The following is an 18885-nucleotide window of genomic DNA, read 5'->3' as shown; positions in this document are numbered from 1 at the left end:
TGTTTTGAGATGTCACTTTTCCTACTTCCATATCAGCATTTTCATCCATTTTTCAGTTTAGAGTGTGCATGGCATATGAATTGAGGCAACATTTGCTGATGTCTAGATGGAACTATGGTTGACTGTAACTGCACTCATCTTCATTTGTCTTTGTCCTTTTGAAAGTATTTCACCAGAATCAGGCAGTTTAAGCATATAATAAACAATTTGCGTCGCAATAGATTCCTGTTTCTCGTGTGGAGGGAGATTCATGTCTCACCGCAAGTCTTTTCACGTATCAACTGCGCCCTTTAAAGTCTCCGTCTAACCTTGAATACAAATGCAAAACATCATCCTCATCTGAGTTATCAATAGGCTGCATCATCGCTCATCTTCCCCTCATCATCTTCCGCACCTTCTCCCTCCCTCCCTCCCTCCCTCTCTGTCTGTCCATCTCCTCCCTCGCCTTTTTTACGCACAAAACAAGTCAGAGCGCACTCGCGGCTGGCGGAGAAAACAGGAGAGACAATAGACAATAGTTTTGGTCATCATGGTATTTGGATTTTTACCTTAGGCAACATGCGCGCCGGACTGTGAGATACAGGTGAAAAAGCTGTGAACGCGTCTGTTCATTTACTGGCCGAAAGTTTTCTCCAGGTTTTAATGTTGCCAACCGAGATTTCAGGAGGAGTGTGTTTCACCTCAAGGTAAGACTCGGTAACTCAAGAACAGGTTGTCGGTGAAGGCAGACTTGTGATTTCCAAGTAATTGTGTTGACAGAATTGATATGTCTCTTATTCCTGCAGCAGCGCTTGCGTAACTCTAACATTATTTTGTGTGTGTTTTTTTTTTTTTAAATGCTCAGGTATAATATATATATATACACAAGCACATGCCACAGTGACCGTGCTATCTGAAAAATTATCTTTGATTTGGTTTGTTATTCCAAACAAATAGAAGAGAACCGATGTTATTACAGGTTGGGTTTCAGTTAGTGGTTCAGTACTTGCTTTTGAGATTGTCTGATGCTTATCGTGGGTAATATTTCATTATCACATTAGTTTACAGCTGTTTTATGAGTAATCACATCCAAATGTTAGACCGCATAACAACTCAACCTTTTATTTTTCATAACACAGCAGGTAATGTTGGTAATTTCCCCAGCATTTTAAACTAAACTATATTATCAAACAGATATCCTCTGCTTGTTATATTAGTTACTGAGCACATAAAGGTTGGTCATTACCTTCAAACCGAGCTTCTTACTTTTTCTTTGATCGTCAATCTTCACAGTGCGCTCCAACTTCATAGAACAATGTGTTGATCCCCATACGACGTGGCAATTATATTTCCTTTAATTATAGCTCCAGGTGACCTGCAGCAAAGTTAATGACATTTTTTTTCAACAATTTTATTCCGGCAATCATAAGCCTACCAGAGTGTCAGGCTGTTAGTCTCAACATGTATCACTATCGGTGAATTACACAAATACATCAGTGATGTATTCAACACGGCATTAGGCATAACATCAAATCAGCTGTATTTACATAATTCATTTGTGTAATTTAATTACTTTATTTTTCGGTGGCAATGCGGCAATTAGCCGATATTCAATAGCATATTCTGTATTTGTGGATGTTACAGGCTAATTGCCTCCCAAAGGTTGTCATATTATAAACATGAGGATTCATTACAAATATCACACCAACAAAAATCTTAACATTATTTAATATCCAATTGTAAAATATGCTACAATAGAACTATTTATTTATTGAGCCTAATAAAATAATACCACAGAGTCTGACAAGGCCACAGTAAACAATTAAAGTAGCCTACTAGAGAAATTAGTTTCCTTAGTCAACTTGTTTTGTTTTTTTTCCGGATTTGTCGACTTTTAAAGAGAACTTTGTAGGACACTAAATGCCGCGAGCGTCTTTAAATGATTCTTCTGCATTACTCCATTTTGTCACATATGAATAATATGAATAAACAGATGTAGGCTACAAATTAGAATAATAACCTAAACCTAATATAGGCTGATTAAATTGTTGGCTGTAATTTCCAGAAAAGACTTTAAAACATAGGCTAGATATTTTCAAAATAACCTTAAAAATGTTTAAAATTACCCTGTGGTTATTTAAAATGAAATGTAAAATAGGCCTTTACGTAAGAACGTAGTCTAATTTTTGGTATTCTCACAATTTCATCCTACTTAAAAAATATATATATATATATATATATATATATATATATATATATATATATATATATATAAATATATATATATAAATATATAAATATATATATATATATATATGTATATATATATTTAATGTTAAGGGATATTTCAAGGTTGACATTCTCTTTTAAAATATCAGATGACTAGATGTAGGGCCCCTAACTGTAGCCTAATATTAACCAAAAATGAAGCTTGTATAATGGGCTAAACTTTGATGCTTGATATAATTCTTTTGATCTTTTTATCAAATCATCAGAAATGTATGTTTTCCATCTTTTGTAATTTTTATTTATGTCTTTAATAACTTGAATTAAATCCGTGTGTGCGTGTGTGTGTGTGTGTGTGTGTGTGTGTGTGTGTGTGTGTGTGTGTGTGTGTGTGTGTGTGTGTGTGTGTGTGTGCGAATTCAGTCTAATTTGGCTCTATATTGTGGTAACTTAAAATGTCGCCTTAAAAATACTTTTTGGAAGTGACTGATTTAATATTAATCTGCTGATAATCTGCGTGCATTGGCCTACATTTTGTCTCATGTTGCCCTTATCTTCAAATGCATTTATTGCAGTCGGTCTGATATCTAAGATAGAAATTGCGAATTGTGTGTCTTTCTGTAGCGATCACACTGAGGGAAGGAGAGAAGGGATGAAAACAGAGGGAAGCCCGCAGCCCTGTCAGCAGCAGCCTCCATCCTCAACGCCTTTTGGTGAGTTAACTGGCAATTTGCTGCATAAAGGCCCAAACTAAATAAACTCGTCGTAATTAAACATGATTATTATTATCATTATTACCACAGAAAATATTGTCAGGATACCAAGGCTCGTCATAAACTTTTAGCCTATACTATTTATGAATATTATAAAGAACACTATGAAGAAAAACCTTAACATAGATCTGATTAGATCTGATTGACCCGAGGTTCGGTGCTGTGCGATACCAGTCACCCTTATAGGATTACTGGTATAGGCCTAGCTGTCTTTTTTAATTTGTGTCTGTTCTTTTGTATCTGTCCTTTTTAATCGTGTTGTTTTTCTAAATGGACCATGAGTCTAATAATAAAGGATATCTATCTATCTATCTATCTATCTATCTATCTATCTATCTATCTATCTATCTATCTATCTATCTATCTATCTATCTATCTATCATCATCATCATCACAATCAAGTTCACTGTAACCTCGCTATTTAGTATTCACACAATATAAATTCCTAGGAATTAGTAGCCTAATCATAGTAGCCTATCACATAGAATATTTTTCAAGTCAAATAGGAATGAAAAAAAATATATAATTTTTTATAGGATACAATAAACCATTATAGGCTTACATAAAAACTAGGCCTAGGCCTATATTTACGAATAAATTAAATGAATGTCCTGGGGACTTTTTAATCTACTGTCTAAAAGAAATACTATCAATAAGTAGTGTTTTTATAAACTTTTGCCTATTGAGTACACCCGCACGGGGTGGATTACTCTGTGTCATAGGCCTATTATTAAAAAAATATATCCGTGTAACAGTGTTTTACAGATGGTCACGGGGGAAATTTGGAGGGAGTCAACATTTCCTTATGGTGCGGGGCTGCATTGGAGAAACTTGGACTCATGTACCCCAGTATTTTAAATATTCGGCCCTGCCTCTCTGTCTCCCTATTTACGCACTGATATGCCCCCTCCAGGTCCGGAGTACAGGGGAGGGGGAGAGGTGTGTGCGGGCTGCGAGTCTCCCATCGCCGACCGCTTCCTGTTGCGCGTGAACGAGCGCTCCTGGCACGAGACCTGCGTCAAGTGCGCCGTGTGTTTGAGCTCGCTCACCGGGACCTGTTACTGTAGGGATCGCCTGCTGTACTGCAAGCACGACTATGAAAAGTAAGAGTCCACACACACACACACACACACACACACACACACACACACACACACACACACACACACACACACAAACACACAAACACACACAAACAAACAAACACACATTACGTTGAAGTGAACTCCTAATCTGCAAAGAAATAAGAAACTACCTCTCTGGAAAGCTAGCCAGGTAGTGACAGCAATTTGTGATATGATTATTATTTACAAGGTCACAAAGAAACTGAACATTAGTTCAAACTTAATTTGTTAGATGTTAAACTTTGTACAAAACAAAACAAAAATCAGGGGGAAATACTGAACAGAAGGTGATGAGGAATAAGTCAGAATTGGGGGCTTGACAAAGTGCCTTTTAGTTTCAGCATGCTAAGAGCGAGTCTCTTAGACTTAATATGAGATTAACTGATGAATAACCATGTCAAAAGAGCTTAGGCCTACCTGAACAAAAGCATAAATCTGGAGGGGGGAAACATCTAGAGAAAAAACACTTGTGACCACACCTCATTTATACAGTGTACAGTACATTCTTCAGGCTGAAACATCTGGCTTTTACCAAACAAGTAAGCATCATTTTGATAGTTACTGAGCAAATGAATGTACGTGTCAAGAAAGGTTAAGTGTTTTCAGTGTTGCAAATTACTCTTATAAGTCAGTCGTAATATCACACAAGTCTGATTAAAAAACCCATACATTTCACTAAAACCAATAATGCATTTTTTTTTTGAGATTATTTTTTGGGGCTTTTCCCTTTAATCGACAGTGACAGTGGATAGACAGGAAAGGGGGAGAGAGAGTCGATGACACGCGGCAAAGAGCCACAGGTCAGATTCAAACCCACCCGCTGCAAAGGACTCAGCCTACATGGGGCGCACGCTCTTACTGGGTGAGCTAGAGGTCAGCCCACCAATGATGCATCTTTGAGACAGATGTCTAGCTGGGAATTATAAAGTAGACAATAGTGTTCTACTGATTTTATGAAAAGTTTAACAATCCTCTCCCCCTACAAAGCTATATCTAACAAAAAGTACTTTGTTTTGCAAATTCATGTTCAACCAGTGTGATGTGTACAAAAGCTTTGCTCAAACCTACACAGCTTCATTTTAAATTGTAGTTAAGATCCCAAAAGACATTGAATATGAAGTATGAATAGTGTGTGTACAATTAATGGAACATTTTAGATTTTTCCATTTCATTTAAATTGTACCAACACAAAACATCCAAATTAAATATCAAATTTGGTGAAAGTGTGATACAGATATAGCTACAGTGTAACAAATGTTTGATCCATCTATGAGGTCATTTAAGAGGGTTTGAGGTTTCAAATGATTACCTGGAGGTTCTTGGCACTTAATACAGAGTTCTTCTATGGAGAAACATGTGCGCCCCCTTTCCCTCTGCTAAGAATTGTAGTAATTCTTTAATGACAATTATTTGTAGTTGACTGTTGCAGTTCTCTTTGTCTATTTGTGTCATAAAGTTATACTTATGGAACTTACTGTATAGGACCATTCCCATGGTGTTTATGTCCACAATCTACTTTGAATGAACAGCACTTAATATTGCTATTTAACGTTCCAATGTAATGTACACTGTCTGGACATACTACAATATAAAGCAATAACACACAGTTAATACTTGCTTTGTAAAATGTAAAGTGTAGTGTTTTTTGTTTGATAATTCAATTTTTGAGGCCATACCTTTTGTATGGGTGTGTATGCGTGTGGTGTGTGCGCTTTTTGTTTCGGTTGTTTTGTGTGTGCCGTGGTCAGTGGGTGCGCCTGCGGTGGGAGCTCCAGGGTTAGACAGCTGAAGGACGAGCCTGAAGCTTGTTATCATTGTTTTGAAAAGTGTCAGACGGCATCCAGCAGCACAGACTCTCCCACTGTACCTGACATCTGGAGGAGAGAGAAAGAGAGACAGAGAGAGAGAGAGAGAGAGAGAGAGAGAGAGAGAGAGAGAGAGAGAGAGAGAGAGAGAGAAACTGGCTGATGAAAGTCCCATTGTGTGACGTTTATCTGGAAAAATGAGTGGGAAACGTGGAGGCAGTGGCTTATCATAAATGAAGCACTGGGTTCGTCTTCAGTGATGGAATGAAAACGCGTATTTGCTTCCCTCGTGTAATGACTGTAATTGTAGATCCAAATTAATAGTCAGCGGCTCATTCACTATGGTGTTGATTTAGTCCCCTATACATTGCGTATGGATAGTTGCCTTGTTGTGTGACTCGGTGCCAGACTTGGCACGCAGTACTGCCTGTGACCTTCAGTGGATCAGCAACAATGTCTCCTTGTTTTCCCTGCAATCTGTCCATCAGCGCCTTACACTACTACCCTCCCGCCCCCCCCCATCTAGAGCAGGTGTGTGCATTGTATCAGATAATAGATGTCCAAGAATTTGGAACGTGCATTCAACATTTTAGGGGAATCCATACAGTTATTAGGGGATGCTTATTTTTATTTTAACCCTCTACTTTTAGCTTGGTTCCATTTTAGTTCTAGTTGAAAGAAGCAGAGGCAGGTCAACTGCCTGACGTCTATACACATTGATTGTCAAGTATACTTTTAAAGAATGTGTGGATGAAATGTATACATGCATGGTAAGACCACATCTTGCAGGCCTTCCTTGCTCATACTGGGCTATTTTTCCATCTCGCCCTCATGCAGTATCTTGGGCTTGTCCAAATATTCTTTAGTTTATCCTTTGCTTTGATTACATCACCCAGCACACAGGCAGAACTCTCCTCCCTGACTGGCCATCAGCATAAGCTAAAAGCCACACTGTACAGTAAAGTTACCCGTGCATTTGTTTGCATGTGCTTGTTTTCTGTAGTTAGTATTCCTAAAAGCAAATGGTAAAATAGAAATAAAAACAATGTGTTTTGGGGGAGATGTCTCTGAAAATTTTATAATTAATCTATTCTGCTGAAGTGAAAAAAAAATAAATGCATGTAGATGTCTATCAATTCAAATGAGGAGACAAATCAAATTTTGAAATGTGACCCATCCCCCACCCTGATTCATCTGGGCTAAACTGCCTTCGAGGCAAAAGTTTATTCAACATTTGCATGTTAAATGTTTTCCAAGGATATTTTGCTTCAGAATGATTAGAAATTGATCACTGTGTATTCTCAATGTAAGGTTTCAACATATCAGTAGGTGGAACACATAATCCTAATCCAAAAATTCAAGCACTATACTGTATATAACCATATAGAATAAAGGTTCACTTGTGAGTCACATTCAAGTTTAGTCCCTGAAATGTCTTGTAATAAATGAGTGTTTACCATACTGCCCATGGGCGTAAATCTGATCTAACAGTAGGGGGGGACAATAAACATAAAATTTCTGAAGAGCAATTTTTGAAGGGGACACAAATAATTCAGCCACAATTATACTCGTAGAGGACATGTGTACACAGATGAAAGCCTTAATACTATCATTAGTGTAGCATGGAGACTGTACCATTATCCTTCTTTTCAGTGTTTCTCTTGATTCAATGAAAAAGCTGACTAAATTGACCAAAATATTCTTCTTTAAAACCATTTATTTATTTCTAAGTTGTTTACAATTAAGCCACAAAAATACCTTAAAACATAATGATTTATTTTGAAAACATTTCCCCATATAAAAGAAATACAATGCTTTTGTACACGTGTTAAATTACCTGATCATAATGTAAATTAGTGAGCCACTAGTAAAGCTCATCTGCTCACACTGACAGCCACACACCTCCAAAAATATGAACTAAGCTCAACACACTTACCTGAGACTCTACACCTGACTGTCCCTGGTCTCCCTGTTCCTCAGTTCTTTCTGTCTCCTTTGCCTGTGACATAGTGACGTTAGTATTTCCATAAGCACCCAGTCACAAGATGTTACCAAATTGTCTTGATATGAGGACTTATTGTACTTACTTGGCGTTTTGGTGTACTGAAAAAGGATCTTATGCCTGTTTTTCATTTCTCTGTCATTTTATCTGGGCAACAACAACACAAATCTTTAAGGTCAGATGTCTAAATGAGTTAGGTTCATAGGTTCACCACGCGGTCATATTATAATTATAAAATGATCTTGCGTCCTCCACATAAATATTAGGTTTTGTCTGGGACAGAGGATATATATTTAACTGATCAGCCACTTAACTTCATATTCAGCAAAACACAACTCTAGATCTTCAATATTAACCCTAATATCAGTTCACACACATAACGTTAGGCTTATCGCTGTGGTAACGTTAGTTGTAGTGGGTGCATTTCTATCCAACAAGCTATTAAATAAGCTAGGTAACGTTACATTATATTACACTAACATAGCAAACTTTTTGTCATGACTAATTAGTTAATTACTCAGCATCATTTCTATTTGAGAAAAGAACAACTTCATCCGATGTTTAATGTGAATAAAACAGCCTTGAACCGCCTACTTACTAATACATTCCTGTCACTACCGATGTGACTGTGAGTCTAGTGCAGATTCTAAGGTACAGCAGGCAGTGGACCAAACTACTGTGAGGCAACGGAGGGGGGACTCAAAATGTTTCTAAACTTAAAAAGCATTTTTTGGGGTTTGTATTGTTTTACTACTTACACAGATATTTTAAGTATACATCATTATGTTATTTACAATACACAGCATTGTTTTAATGATATTTTTAGGGGGGTACAACCATTAGATGGGGGAGGGGGGGGGGGGTCCTGACCCCCCCTAACCTCCTGGGATTTACGCCCTTGCCACTTATTATCTATGCAAAATAAGAAAAAACAGGAGGCATAATAAGAAAAAACAGGAGGCATGCCTTCAGTTTCGAGATTCCCTGTTCTCAATCAGTTATGGAAATGAGGGGATTTAGACACAATAAACTCAAGTGCATCTTGTGGATTTTTCTTGTGGATTCATTTTTGTTTTGAAACCTCAAGAAATTCTCTGGAACCCCATCCTGCTATGGACTAGATGTTCAGCATGAGGCTTTAGAATAATTTAGTGGCAAGGCTTCCCTCCACATATTAAATTCCCATCAGGATGTTTTTATGCACTGGTTTAATGCATCATTTTTGCCGGCAAGAATAATACAAATAATGGATGGAAAACATTTACCACATCAGAAACAGGATGTCTGAGTAGTAATGGGTAACATTTTTATAAAGATCTAAATGAGCCGTGGTAGGAATTAAGTCTCAAAAACATGTTTATTTTTAACAAAAGTTACAGAATGATTAATATATCATTCTGATTAAAAATAAGACAATGAAACCACCTGATTAGCAGACGGACATGCATGAATATTGTCTACCGTCCTCATAATCCTACACACTTTTTTCACAGTCATTGCCTTTACGCACTGGCTCGACATTATGGTTCCTTGCCAAACTGAGCAGTATAAGGCCAGTGTTCCCTGGTCAATAGTGCTGAGCCCAGACAGAACAGAGGGTAGCCTGGCTGCGCGGAGCCTGCAAGCTCCCTTGTAAGCCCCATAAAGGCAGCTTCAGCCCTGTGAAAAACAGGTCACCAGGGTGGATAGTCACTAAATCTTGGGTTTAATACCCCACTCTGTGGGGTGGAGGGCACTGAGACTACATCTAGGTCCACAAACCCTGTTTTTGCAGACAGAGAGAGGGAGACCCCGCCGCCACAGTTATGGAATCTCCCTCTGCTGACCAAGTATCTATATGGGAGGCTAACACTGACGGCCTGACACAGTATCCTCTCAAGTTACGGTGCATTTAAACTTCTGAGTCTTGCTGCTCTAAAACACAGAGACTGAGGATAGAAACAGCATCTTCTACCTCTGTTCTCCCCTCCATACCCCGACACCAGCCACTGTTTCTCTCCCTGTCTCTCTATCCGTTACCTCGTTCATCACTGTCTGCTTTGTAATATTATTTCTCTATTCCAAACCTCATTTCCTTCTCGTTGAGATTGATGGCAGCGATGACACCAAACAGTTTATCTCCCCATTTATCCCTTGTTTTCTCTTAATCGTCTCCCTTCCCTTAGCGCCTCTTTGTGTCTCAGGATGGGAATGGGAGGAGGTAGTGGGGAGGCTGATTGGGTACAGTGCTAATTACCCAGCATTCTGTAGCTGTCCTGTGATGACAGGCCTGACACTAGGCTGCAGGGAAATACTATTAGAGAGAATTGTGCAATGACACATCAGAAAGACAACAAGCCCTTATCCCCATCAGCTAGTCTCTCAACTATGGTTAATGAGTCAATGTCATATTAATGATTTACTTTCAATATATTAAGTCTGAATATGGAAACATCACCTTTAAAACATGTCTGTTTAACAAAAGAAAAAAGAAAACACATTTCTTCCTTATTGTAGTTGTAACAAACCATGCAGATGTTTGCCTCTAAAATTAGATAGGAGGTGAATGGAGTTTGTTGTGGTGTGCACAGCAATAAAAAGTTACTTACTAATTAAAAAATTGCATAACATAAAAAAAAGTAAAGTGTCTTTTCAGTAGCAGGTAGCAGAAATCTCAGACATTTTCAAAACCTGGGCAAATGAAACCAAAACTACACGCATTGCTAGAAATACTAGTGACAAAATATTAGTTTTGACTGCAAGTGGAAGGAAAGTTTGTGGTTCAGAGTTGGTTAAAGGTGAATCATGACTGCACTGACTGACAGGACTGTACTGTATATATAAATCCCAGTGAGAGGCTACACATAATACATGCATATGTGGTTCTGAAACGTTCAAACATTTCTCCCTATAACCAGGAGCCTTACACAGGCTAAACCTGCAGCTCAACAACTGTTGATGGTTGGAAGTGTGCCCAAGGAAAGGAAAGTAGGGATAGGGGAGTTTTGACGTTGTGCTGTTGAAGAACAGTAAGATTTTATAGTATAAATGAAAGAACATCAGGGAGAAATCTCGATGATGGAGAAAGGGTTTGAAATGGGATAAAGAAGGCAAAGACGAGGTGTCGGAGATTTTTAGGAAGGGATGCAGCCTCAGATTTTTGTCTTGGTGCATGCATGTGTGTGTGTTTGTGTGTGTGTGTGTGTGTGTGTGTGTGTGTGTGTGTGTGTGTGTGTGTGGGGGGGGGGGGGTGTGTGTGAAATTGCCACAGTTTTTGCATAACGTGAGATGAAACCCCATCATCTTTCCTCCCCCACAACAATTTTATAACAGACAGCTAATAAATGTTTCATGGCAGAACAAGCTGCTCGCCTTGGCTTTATTAAATCTGAGATAATAAAAGCAGAGAGGGAGAAGAAAAAAAGAGAGAGAGAATAGGGCGCCGCAACAGAGAGGGAGAGATAGGGAGATCGGCGTAGACTTTTCTTAAATCAACCGGCTGTATCTCCTGTTTCTGGGGCAACGGGTCCCGCTGTCCCCCGCCACCCCCTCCCCGCTGCTTCCCACTCCGCCAGAGTCAGACAGGAAATGAGAAACGGGCAGACAGGATATTGCGTTCTGGTGGCCTGGGGATTAACTGTTTTATCTAAACTAACACACACACACACACACACACACGCACACACACACGCCTACTTACTCACGCACACACACACACACACACACACACACACACACACACACACACACACACACACACATCTATATCACACATAGCATTCATTCTTGGTAGCATCAGGTGTAGATCGCACACACCCAGAGACACATACCATGCAGACCATGCATCTCATGCAGGTTTTTTGTTGTTACTTTACACAGGTACATTACATTAGGTCTTAAGAATATTACAGGCGTCAGTGCTGCTCTCATGAAGAGCTGGTCTTATTACCTGTGTGAACGATTTACAGTGAGAGGTATAACATGTAACTGTATAACTGTGGGATTGGCTGAGGGTTTGTGCAGAAATGCCTCTAAAGATGTATTCCATACACTGCAGGCCATTAAGGATAACAACTATTAGCCTATATAGCTTTTACACATTTTGAAGAGTGTTCAATGAGCAAGAGGACTGCTTATGATGTTACTTTATTGATGCATGGATGGATACGGTGCACAAATGACAGCATCTGTCAGTGTTTTATTGATGTTTGTACCCAGGCACCTTATCTGTGTTTACACTAACTGTGCATATTTGTGTTTATGTGGCTATGTATACCCACGTGTGTGTGTGTGTGTGTGTGTGTGTGTGTGTGTGTGTGCGTGCGTGCGACTGTACTGTAAATATAAATATATATATATATATATATATATATATATATATATATATATTTGTATACATGTGTGTATTTGTGTGAGTGAGTGTGAGTGAGTGGTGGCAGAGGTAGCGAGTATCGTGGGGAATGCTGGGAGATTTTAATAACACAGAAGCAGTGCAGGGAGATTTAATAAAAGGAGATGATGTGATTACTGAACCCTGGCTCTGAGCCATTTTGCTTCACAAAGCAATATCCGCCGAAAGTGCACACATACACACACACATCCACACACCCTTACACACACATCTCAGAAATGGATACTAAACAGAATACAACTGAGAAGTAAGATTGTTGCATATTATTTGTTCTTTTTGCATCTACCACATGAATTCTTGGATGTACCTTCATTTTCAGGGAATGTGTGAACACCCATTTGTGTGACCCACATGGTCGTTCTGAACACAAGGTGTGGGAATCACAAGTAAGCTAGTACATGAGTACCTTGATTAGAGACGGAAATGCATCTTAAACTACAGGTTAGGAATCAAAATGAGTGACAGTGGTAGATCTTTGGTGAGCCACTACTTCAGACTGAAGCCTTAATCTGTCCAAGTTCGGTTTTTCTTGGCTCACTTACATACAAACCTTGTTCAATACCAGGCACTCCAAACCTAGGGTTAGTCAAACCCATACCTGTATAAATATTCATCAATTATGAAAGCAAGCACAATAACTGTAATTGCTCTAAGACACATACATATTTATGGAATGATTGTGTTGCGGTCCACGCAATGTTGTGCTTGTCAAAGCTCACAGGCAAAACAATGCCACATGACACAGCTTAGGGAGATGATGAACATTCTGTTATTCTGTTTGTAAGAAGGAAAGGGCAGATTATAACCACAAAATACACACAACACATCACCTTTTTCTGTCTCTCTGCATTTGAGCTCATAATCAGTGAGCTTGTAATTAGTTGTGCCCCCTAACCCCTCAGAAATCCATGACACTAAACATGAAGGTGCCTGCGGCCAAGTTAAAGTTTTTACATTACAAGCTCATACACAGACAGTCTTCTGTCTGCACTTACACTTCTCTTCTTTGTAATTCTGTACATATCATTAATATTACACACATCACTTCATTAAAGGAAAGCCCTCTAAAGTTGTTTATTTCATTTCCACTTAGCGGAAATTGAAATGCAAAGAAAAACTTTCTCTGTAATATAGTCAGTGTCATGCAAATATTCTTTTTTCCACTGATTCCTGATGGGAGCAAAGATATGCCTGCTATATTAGGGATATTGAAACTTTGAAAACCATGTTTTTACTGTGGTTCCATATAGCATAATAAAAAACTTTTTATATTTATTTTACCATACATATTCTGCTGTAAAAAACAACATATAATCAAAAACACATGCCTGTTTGTATGACAAGTGACCAATTAAAAAAGAAAAAGAAATGTATTTATAATTCATTTGGATACACATACATGTAATTCCACCCAAAACATGAAAAACTGATTTTGTCTGGAACCTAAATTTACCTAATTCATGTGGATGTCCTTTAACCGTCATGTCTATATTGATTTATGGTCAGAGCCAGTGTGAATGATACTTCTATTAGAGGGATAAGACTGATCTACTTACAGACCCCCCTCTGTGGCAGTTGCCCCAAGTTTCCTTCATTTGCCATGTTGAGTAAATTCCTGCCGTGCTGTGTACACCCCGATTAGGGAGTGTGGGACTTAACCACCAACATCATCAGTCTTATGTCAAGCAATCCTGTGACAATTCTGTTCTGTTGTATTTAGTTCACAGTGAAAGGAAGCATTTAAAGTGTTGAAGTGTGTGTTTGATGGAGAGTGAGCTACAAAGAGCAGGGTGGTGATTGCTCTCCTTTGTAGAAAATGTGTTAGATGCCAGATATTTTGATAAACAAGGTGTTTGCATTACATCCTTTTAAGATGTAAAAGGATGTTAAGTAAATAGGTTGAGGAACATTTAGTTAAACACATGGTCCTGCCGCAATAGAGTTTATAGGGACAAATGTGTTAAGTTAGCGACACTGTCATTTGGGGAATTTGGGGAGCGTTTGGCAGATGGATTGAGAAAGATTAGCCGTAGCAGCTGCGTTTGGGACAGAATCACAGATTAGGAGCTCTAATGTGCAGACCTGGCTCCTTCTTTACACTCCAGATTTAGGCAGCAACACCTTCCTATCACTCAGTCAGGGAGCGTCAACACTTCTGCCTTCGTCCCTTCCTCCCCCTATTCACTCCCCTCTCATCCTCCCTTCCCTCTTGTCCAGGTTTGTACTTTGTTCTTGGTGCTATTTCTGCATCTGCTGACCTTTCTCTTTCTTACACCTATGCTCTGACTACTTGGTAACTCTTTCCGTTAAAAAGATATTCTGGTTAGTAAGCATATCTGTACTATTGCACCACCAGCATGATCATGGGTCATGGTACGGTGAACGCATAGGTAACTAGTCAATGTCAGACTAAGTATACTGATACTCAGTGGGTGGGTGTGTGCAAATGTCTGTGTGCATGCATGCCTGTGTGTGCGCATGCATGTGTATGTGAGTGGCTATGTGTTTTAGTGTGCATAAGTGAGAGGAGAGAGATTAACCCCATGCTATCCCCAATCCCTGGTTATGAGTTTACAGCGTCTGTCTGGCCATCGCACTGTTTAAACAACAATCTAATTAATCCTGTCTTTATTAGTTTCAGTGAACTGGGGAGGCGGGCTGGGAGGGCGTAAGGGAGAACTGGGAATGCTGGCAGAAAATACTGGGGAGGGAGGGGGAGGAAACCAAGTGTGAGAGCAGGGATTTGAGAAGAATTTAATGGCAGAGACTTAGGCTTTGTGAATGGAAATAGGGATGTGAAGAGATGGTGAGGCAGGAGAGAAATTGAAGGGTTATAACATCTCACAGGAGGAGACAGAGGGAGAAAAGAAGGAAAGTGGTCATGGGAAAAAGCCATGGACCTGAGAAAGACTCTGTATATAGCTTTATTCATAGAGTTAAACAAGCACTTCAAAATGTGTGGGTGGGATATAGATAGACTGGAGTTTACCCCCATTAAACTGATCTCCACATTTAAGGATTAAGAAGGGAAAGACTACAGGCAGCTGTCTTATCAAAAGCTAGCTACTGCCACCTACTGTAATGAGGGAGAAAAGAAAATACAATCTGAAAATGCAGACTACTGTAATTCCTCTCAGCAGATGTTCACCTTGTTGCTCTGTGAATTGGGTAATGTTTATATGATCTTTAATTAAGAGACTATGCTAATCCCAGATGTGTCAGAGCTTGTTGCCTGTGCCACCATCTTTAATTACCTCACCTTTTCTGCACTCATTGACTCACATGATGCTATGTTTTACAGTTTATGTAGGTATCCTTCACATATAAGCCCATACGTGTGTCTTTCTGTGCACCTCCAGGCTGTTTGTAAGGAAGTGCAGTGCATGCCTGCAGGTGATTGGACGTTCAGAGCTGATAATGCGTGTGCTAGGCCAGGTGTACCACCTGGGCTGCTTCACCTGCTGCGAGTGTGAACGCCGGCTGCAAAGAGGTGATGAGTTTGTGCTGAAAGAAGGCCAGCTGCTCTGCCGCATGGACTATGAGAAGGAAAGGGAAATGCTGGCTGCTATTAGTCCCACACCAACTGAATCAGGTAAAGTAGGTTTGTTACAAGGCCTCTTTGCCTGGACCACATTTAAATCAATTTGTTCCATGGCTTTTCTGAATACATCTTCACAAATTGTCTTTCTTTTACATTCATGCATTCAACATATCTTTCAGCACAGCCAGTCTCAATCTCATTGCTGCACTGCAGACCAGTGAGCAGTTTGTGAAGTAAAAATGGGAGGTTAAAGGTCTCAAACTGATCCCTTGTTCACTAGGTAATAAATATGTATATAATGAACTGGATCTCAGGCACTGAGTAGGTTATTGACTTTATGACCACTGGGAAACTGAGTCAATGACGTACAACTCAACTGTTTAGTACAGCAGCAAACCTCAATGGCAAAAGGTCTGGAAAAATAACTGATACACTGTTTTGGATATGAAGCAGTAATAATATATATATTTTTTAATAAAGTTGAATATGTCATCCTTCATTTTGAGATGATGTTACTTCTGTTTGGAAAGTGTAGCAGAAGTGTCTTGATGTGTGATCAGTAAGGATCGGCAAAGGTGCTCACTGGTTTTTACACTGCATTCTGGGAATGTTTTACAGTATATGGAGCTGAACCGCCAGTACGCTGCAACAGTTTGGCATTGGACATTCTAGAAACAGTTTTATTCTCCAGAGGTTCACTACCTACAGAACTAGGGACCAGTTTAAGAAACACTCTGGCTTTTGCTCACAGTCACTTCAGTGTCAAATACTTATTTTTAATTTAATGAAGTATGAAAATGTACCTTCTCCTATGGGTTGTTCTGACTGTTTTGTTGTTTACTGACCTTGCTCAGTGAAAAGTGAGGATGAGGACGGTGGAGGAGGCTCTGGCGGAGGGAAAGGTGGTGATGAAGGCAAGGAGCACAAGCGTTCAAAACGTCCACGCACCATCTTGACCACACAGCAGCGCCGTGCTTTCAAGGCCTCCTTTGAAGTGTCTGCTAAGCCTTGCCGCAAGGTGGGTGGACCAGCTTGTTTTATCATTGGAAATGTTCACCAGAAAATAAGCAATTAATCTCAAGTTGTGTTTGACTCTTTAAAGTTGTATTTTAAGAACAATGAAAACCTCTAATCTGCAGGTGAGAGAGACACTGGCTGCTGAGACAGGGCTTACAGTGCGTGTTGTGCAGGTGTGGTTTCAAAACCAGAGAGCCAAGGTAGGACTTTATACATTTCCTAAGGACATGTTCTGCCTCACAGATCAACACGATGAGAAAATTCATACAGACAGTGGGTTTTTTGTGCCCCAGATGAAAAAGATAGCTCGAAGACAGCAGCAACAGCAACAGCAGCAGCAGGAACAAGAGCAGCTCGGAGGGACCAGGAGAGGAGCGAGTAGAGGGGGCCGCCAGAGCAATGACGACAGTGAGGGTAAGAGCTAACACAGTAAAGTAACAAAGCAGGATCAAGAAGAACATAAGAATTACCTATGAAATAATATGACTAAAGGGATTATCACCTCTACACAGATGGCTCTAGTACCCACGGCATGGATGGGATGCTGGGATATCCCTCTCTGCCACGTCAGCAGCTACTCGCTCTGGACCCCAACATCTACGGTGGAGAGCCATTTCGACACGGGCTTACACCGCCTCAGCTGAGCAACGAGCAGCTCCACTCCTATGGTAAGACAGGAGCTGGAAATTCAAAAGAAACAGTCCCCTCAAAATGAAAATGTTGTCATTATCTCCCTTAAAGATAATGTAACTTTCACATGTGCCAGTCAAAACCATAATTCAAGTTAATGGGGCCATTTAGCGAGTTAGTCTTGTAAAGGCTGTGAGGTTGTGAGGAATTGATATAAGGAAAAGGCTGAGAGTAAACTACAGAGACTGACTCATTGTGTTTTGTAGGTCCATTAGCTGTTGAGTTTAGCGTAAAAAGAGTGCTGCTCTAAAAATGTGTACCTATTTTCATATTTATCTGTGCTTTCTGGTGGTAATTAAAAACGTTCCACTTCCATTTCTTTTCACCGCAGACTCAGAGACCGTGTTCCATGACCTGGACAGCGATGGAAGCCTTGGTCACCTTGGAGACTGCCTCTTGGCAACAGGGGACGGCAGTCTCCTGCCAGGGCGAGTGGGAAATCCCATTGACCGCCTCTACTCCATGCAGAACTCCTACTTCACCTCCTGACCCTTATAAACTCTCACCCTTCCCACTCCTGTTCCACCTTTCACCTCAGAGTTGCAGCTAATGGAATCTGTCCATCAACATGCCTGTGGGACCACTCTCCATGAAATAGCCTACACACAAACACACTTCTGAGCTTTTATCACAGGCCAAAATCATCACAGGCATAGTCATAATATCACTTTGCAGCAGATTAGCGTCGTGTTCCAACCATCTTTCCTTGACAAGAATCACATGCTGGAAATACAGACACTGTAAATGTCCAAGATATGTAAAAAAAAAAAAAAAAGACCTCAATTTCTCCTGTTGTATTTATGTAATATTCAATGAAAGACATTTCATGGCACTTTCCAACAAATAAAATGACAAACAAAAGACACTTATCAAACATATGTATATCATAATTTACGGATAATTATTGGTTGTTGAAAGTAAATTCATCAATCAAGTTACATGTATTTATGAATCTTGGCAGGCCTTACGAGCAGCTGAGGGTCTAAATTAAATTAGTATATTGCATAACTTTTTTTGACAGGACTAATGATTAGTTATTGTGTGCGGAAGACTGCAGCGTATACAATACTGTATATGGATTGGAGTACAATTTTGCTCTCAGGTTAGTGTGTATGTTTATGTAACCTGAGCTATAACTCAGGATATTGTGCTGGATAGGATTACAATTTAACTTGCCCAGTGACTTCAAGGACATAGATTGAAAGAGGAAGAAACTGTCCATGTCAAATGGTAATTTCAAACTACATTCTTAGTTTTGAACTTGGTTTTTTTGGACCAAAAAATAAATAAAATCACTTTTGTTTTTAATATTTAGACAACACTACAGGGTCATTTGAG

The 18885-nt window shown here is 39.6% G+C and overlaps 1 protein-coding gene across 2 annotated transcripts; it reads left to right on the top strand.

The window, feature by feature from the left end:
* Positions 1 to 99: 99 nt before the first annotated feature.
* On the top strand, positions 100 to 18279 carry lmx1al (LIM homeobox transcription factor 1, alpha-like). 2 transcript variants are annotated; one of them, XM_078268988.1, is made up of 9 exons: positions 100 to 686; positions 2830 to 2918; positions 3892 to 4081; positions 15659 to 15891; positions 16695 to 16858; positions 16980 to 17057; positions 17151 to 17271; positions 17370 to 17525; positions 17879 to 18279. In XM_078268988.1, exons 1-9 carry the CDS (start codon positions 643 to 645, stop codon positions 18034 to 18036), a joined length of 1233 nt encoding a protein of 410 aa, XP_078125114.1. In that variant the 5' UTR covers positions 100 to 642; the 3' UTR covers positions 18037 to 18279. The 2 variants fall into 2 exon arrangements, with proteins under 2 accessions (XP_078125114.1, XP_078125112.1); XM_078268986.1 differs by having other exon boundaries at positions 3874 to 4081.
* The last annotated feature ends 606 nt before the right edge of the window (positions 18280 to 18885 follow it).

This window comes from Sander vitreus, chromosome 15 (assembly GCF_031162955.1).
Source record: "Sander vitreus isolate 19-12246 chromosome 15, sanVit1, whole genome shotgun sequence".
NCBI lineage: Eukaryota > Metazoa > Chordata > Actinopteri > Perciformes > Percidae > Sander > Sander vitreus.
Note: the sequence above shows the minus strand (reverse complement) of the source record. Positions and strands in the feature narration are given on the sequence as shown.

Bases quoted from the DNA above. Each gene is read 5' to 3' on its own strand.
- lmx1al (XM_078268986.1), top strand. From the start codon at position 643: ATGTTGCCAACCGAGATTTCAGGAGGAGTGTGTTTCACCTCAAG. The intron at 4,082-15,658 runs GTAAGAGTCCAC...GTGCACCTCCAG, and splicing joins TGCAAGCACGACTATGAAAA to GCTGTTTGTAAGGAAGTGCA. The intron at 17,058-17,150 runs GTAGGACTTTAT...TTTGTGCCCCAG, and splicing joins TTCAAAACCAGAGAGCCAAG to ATGAAAAAGATAGCTCGAAG.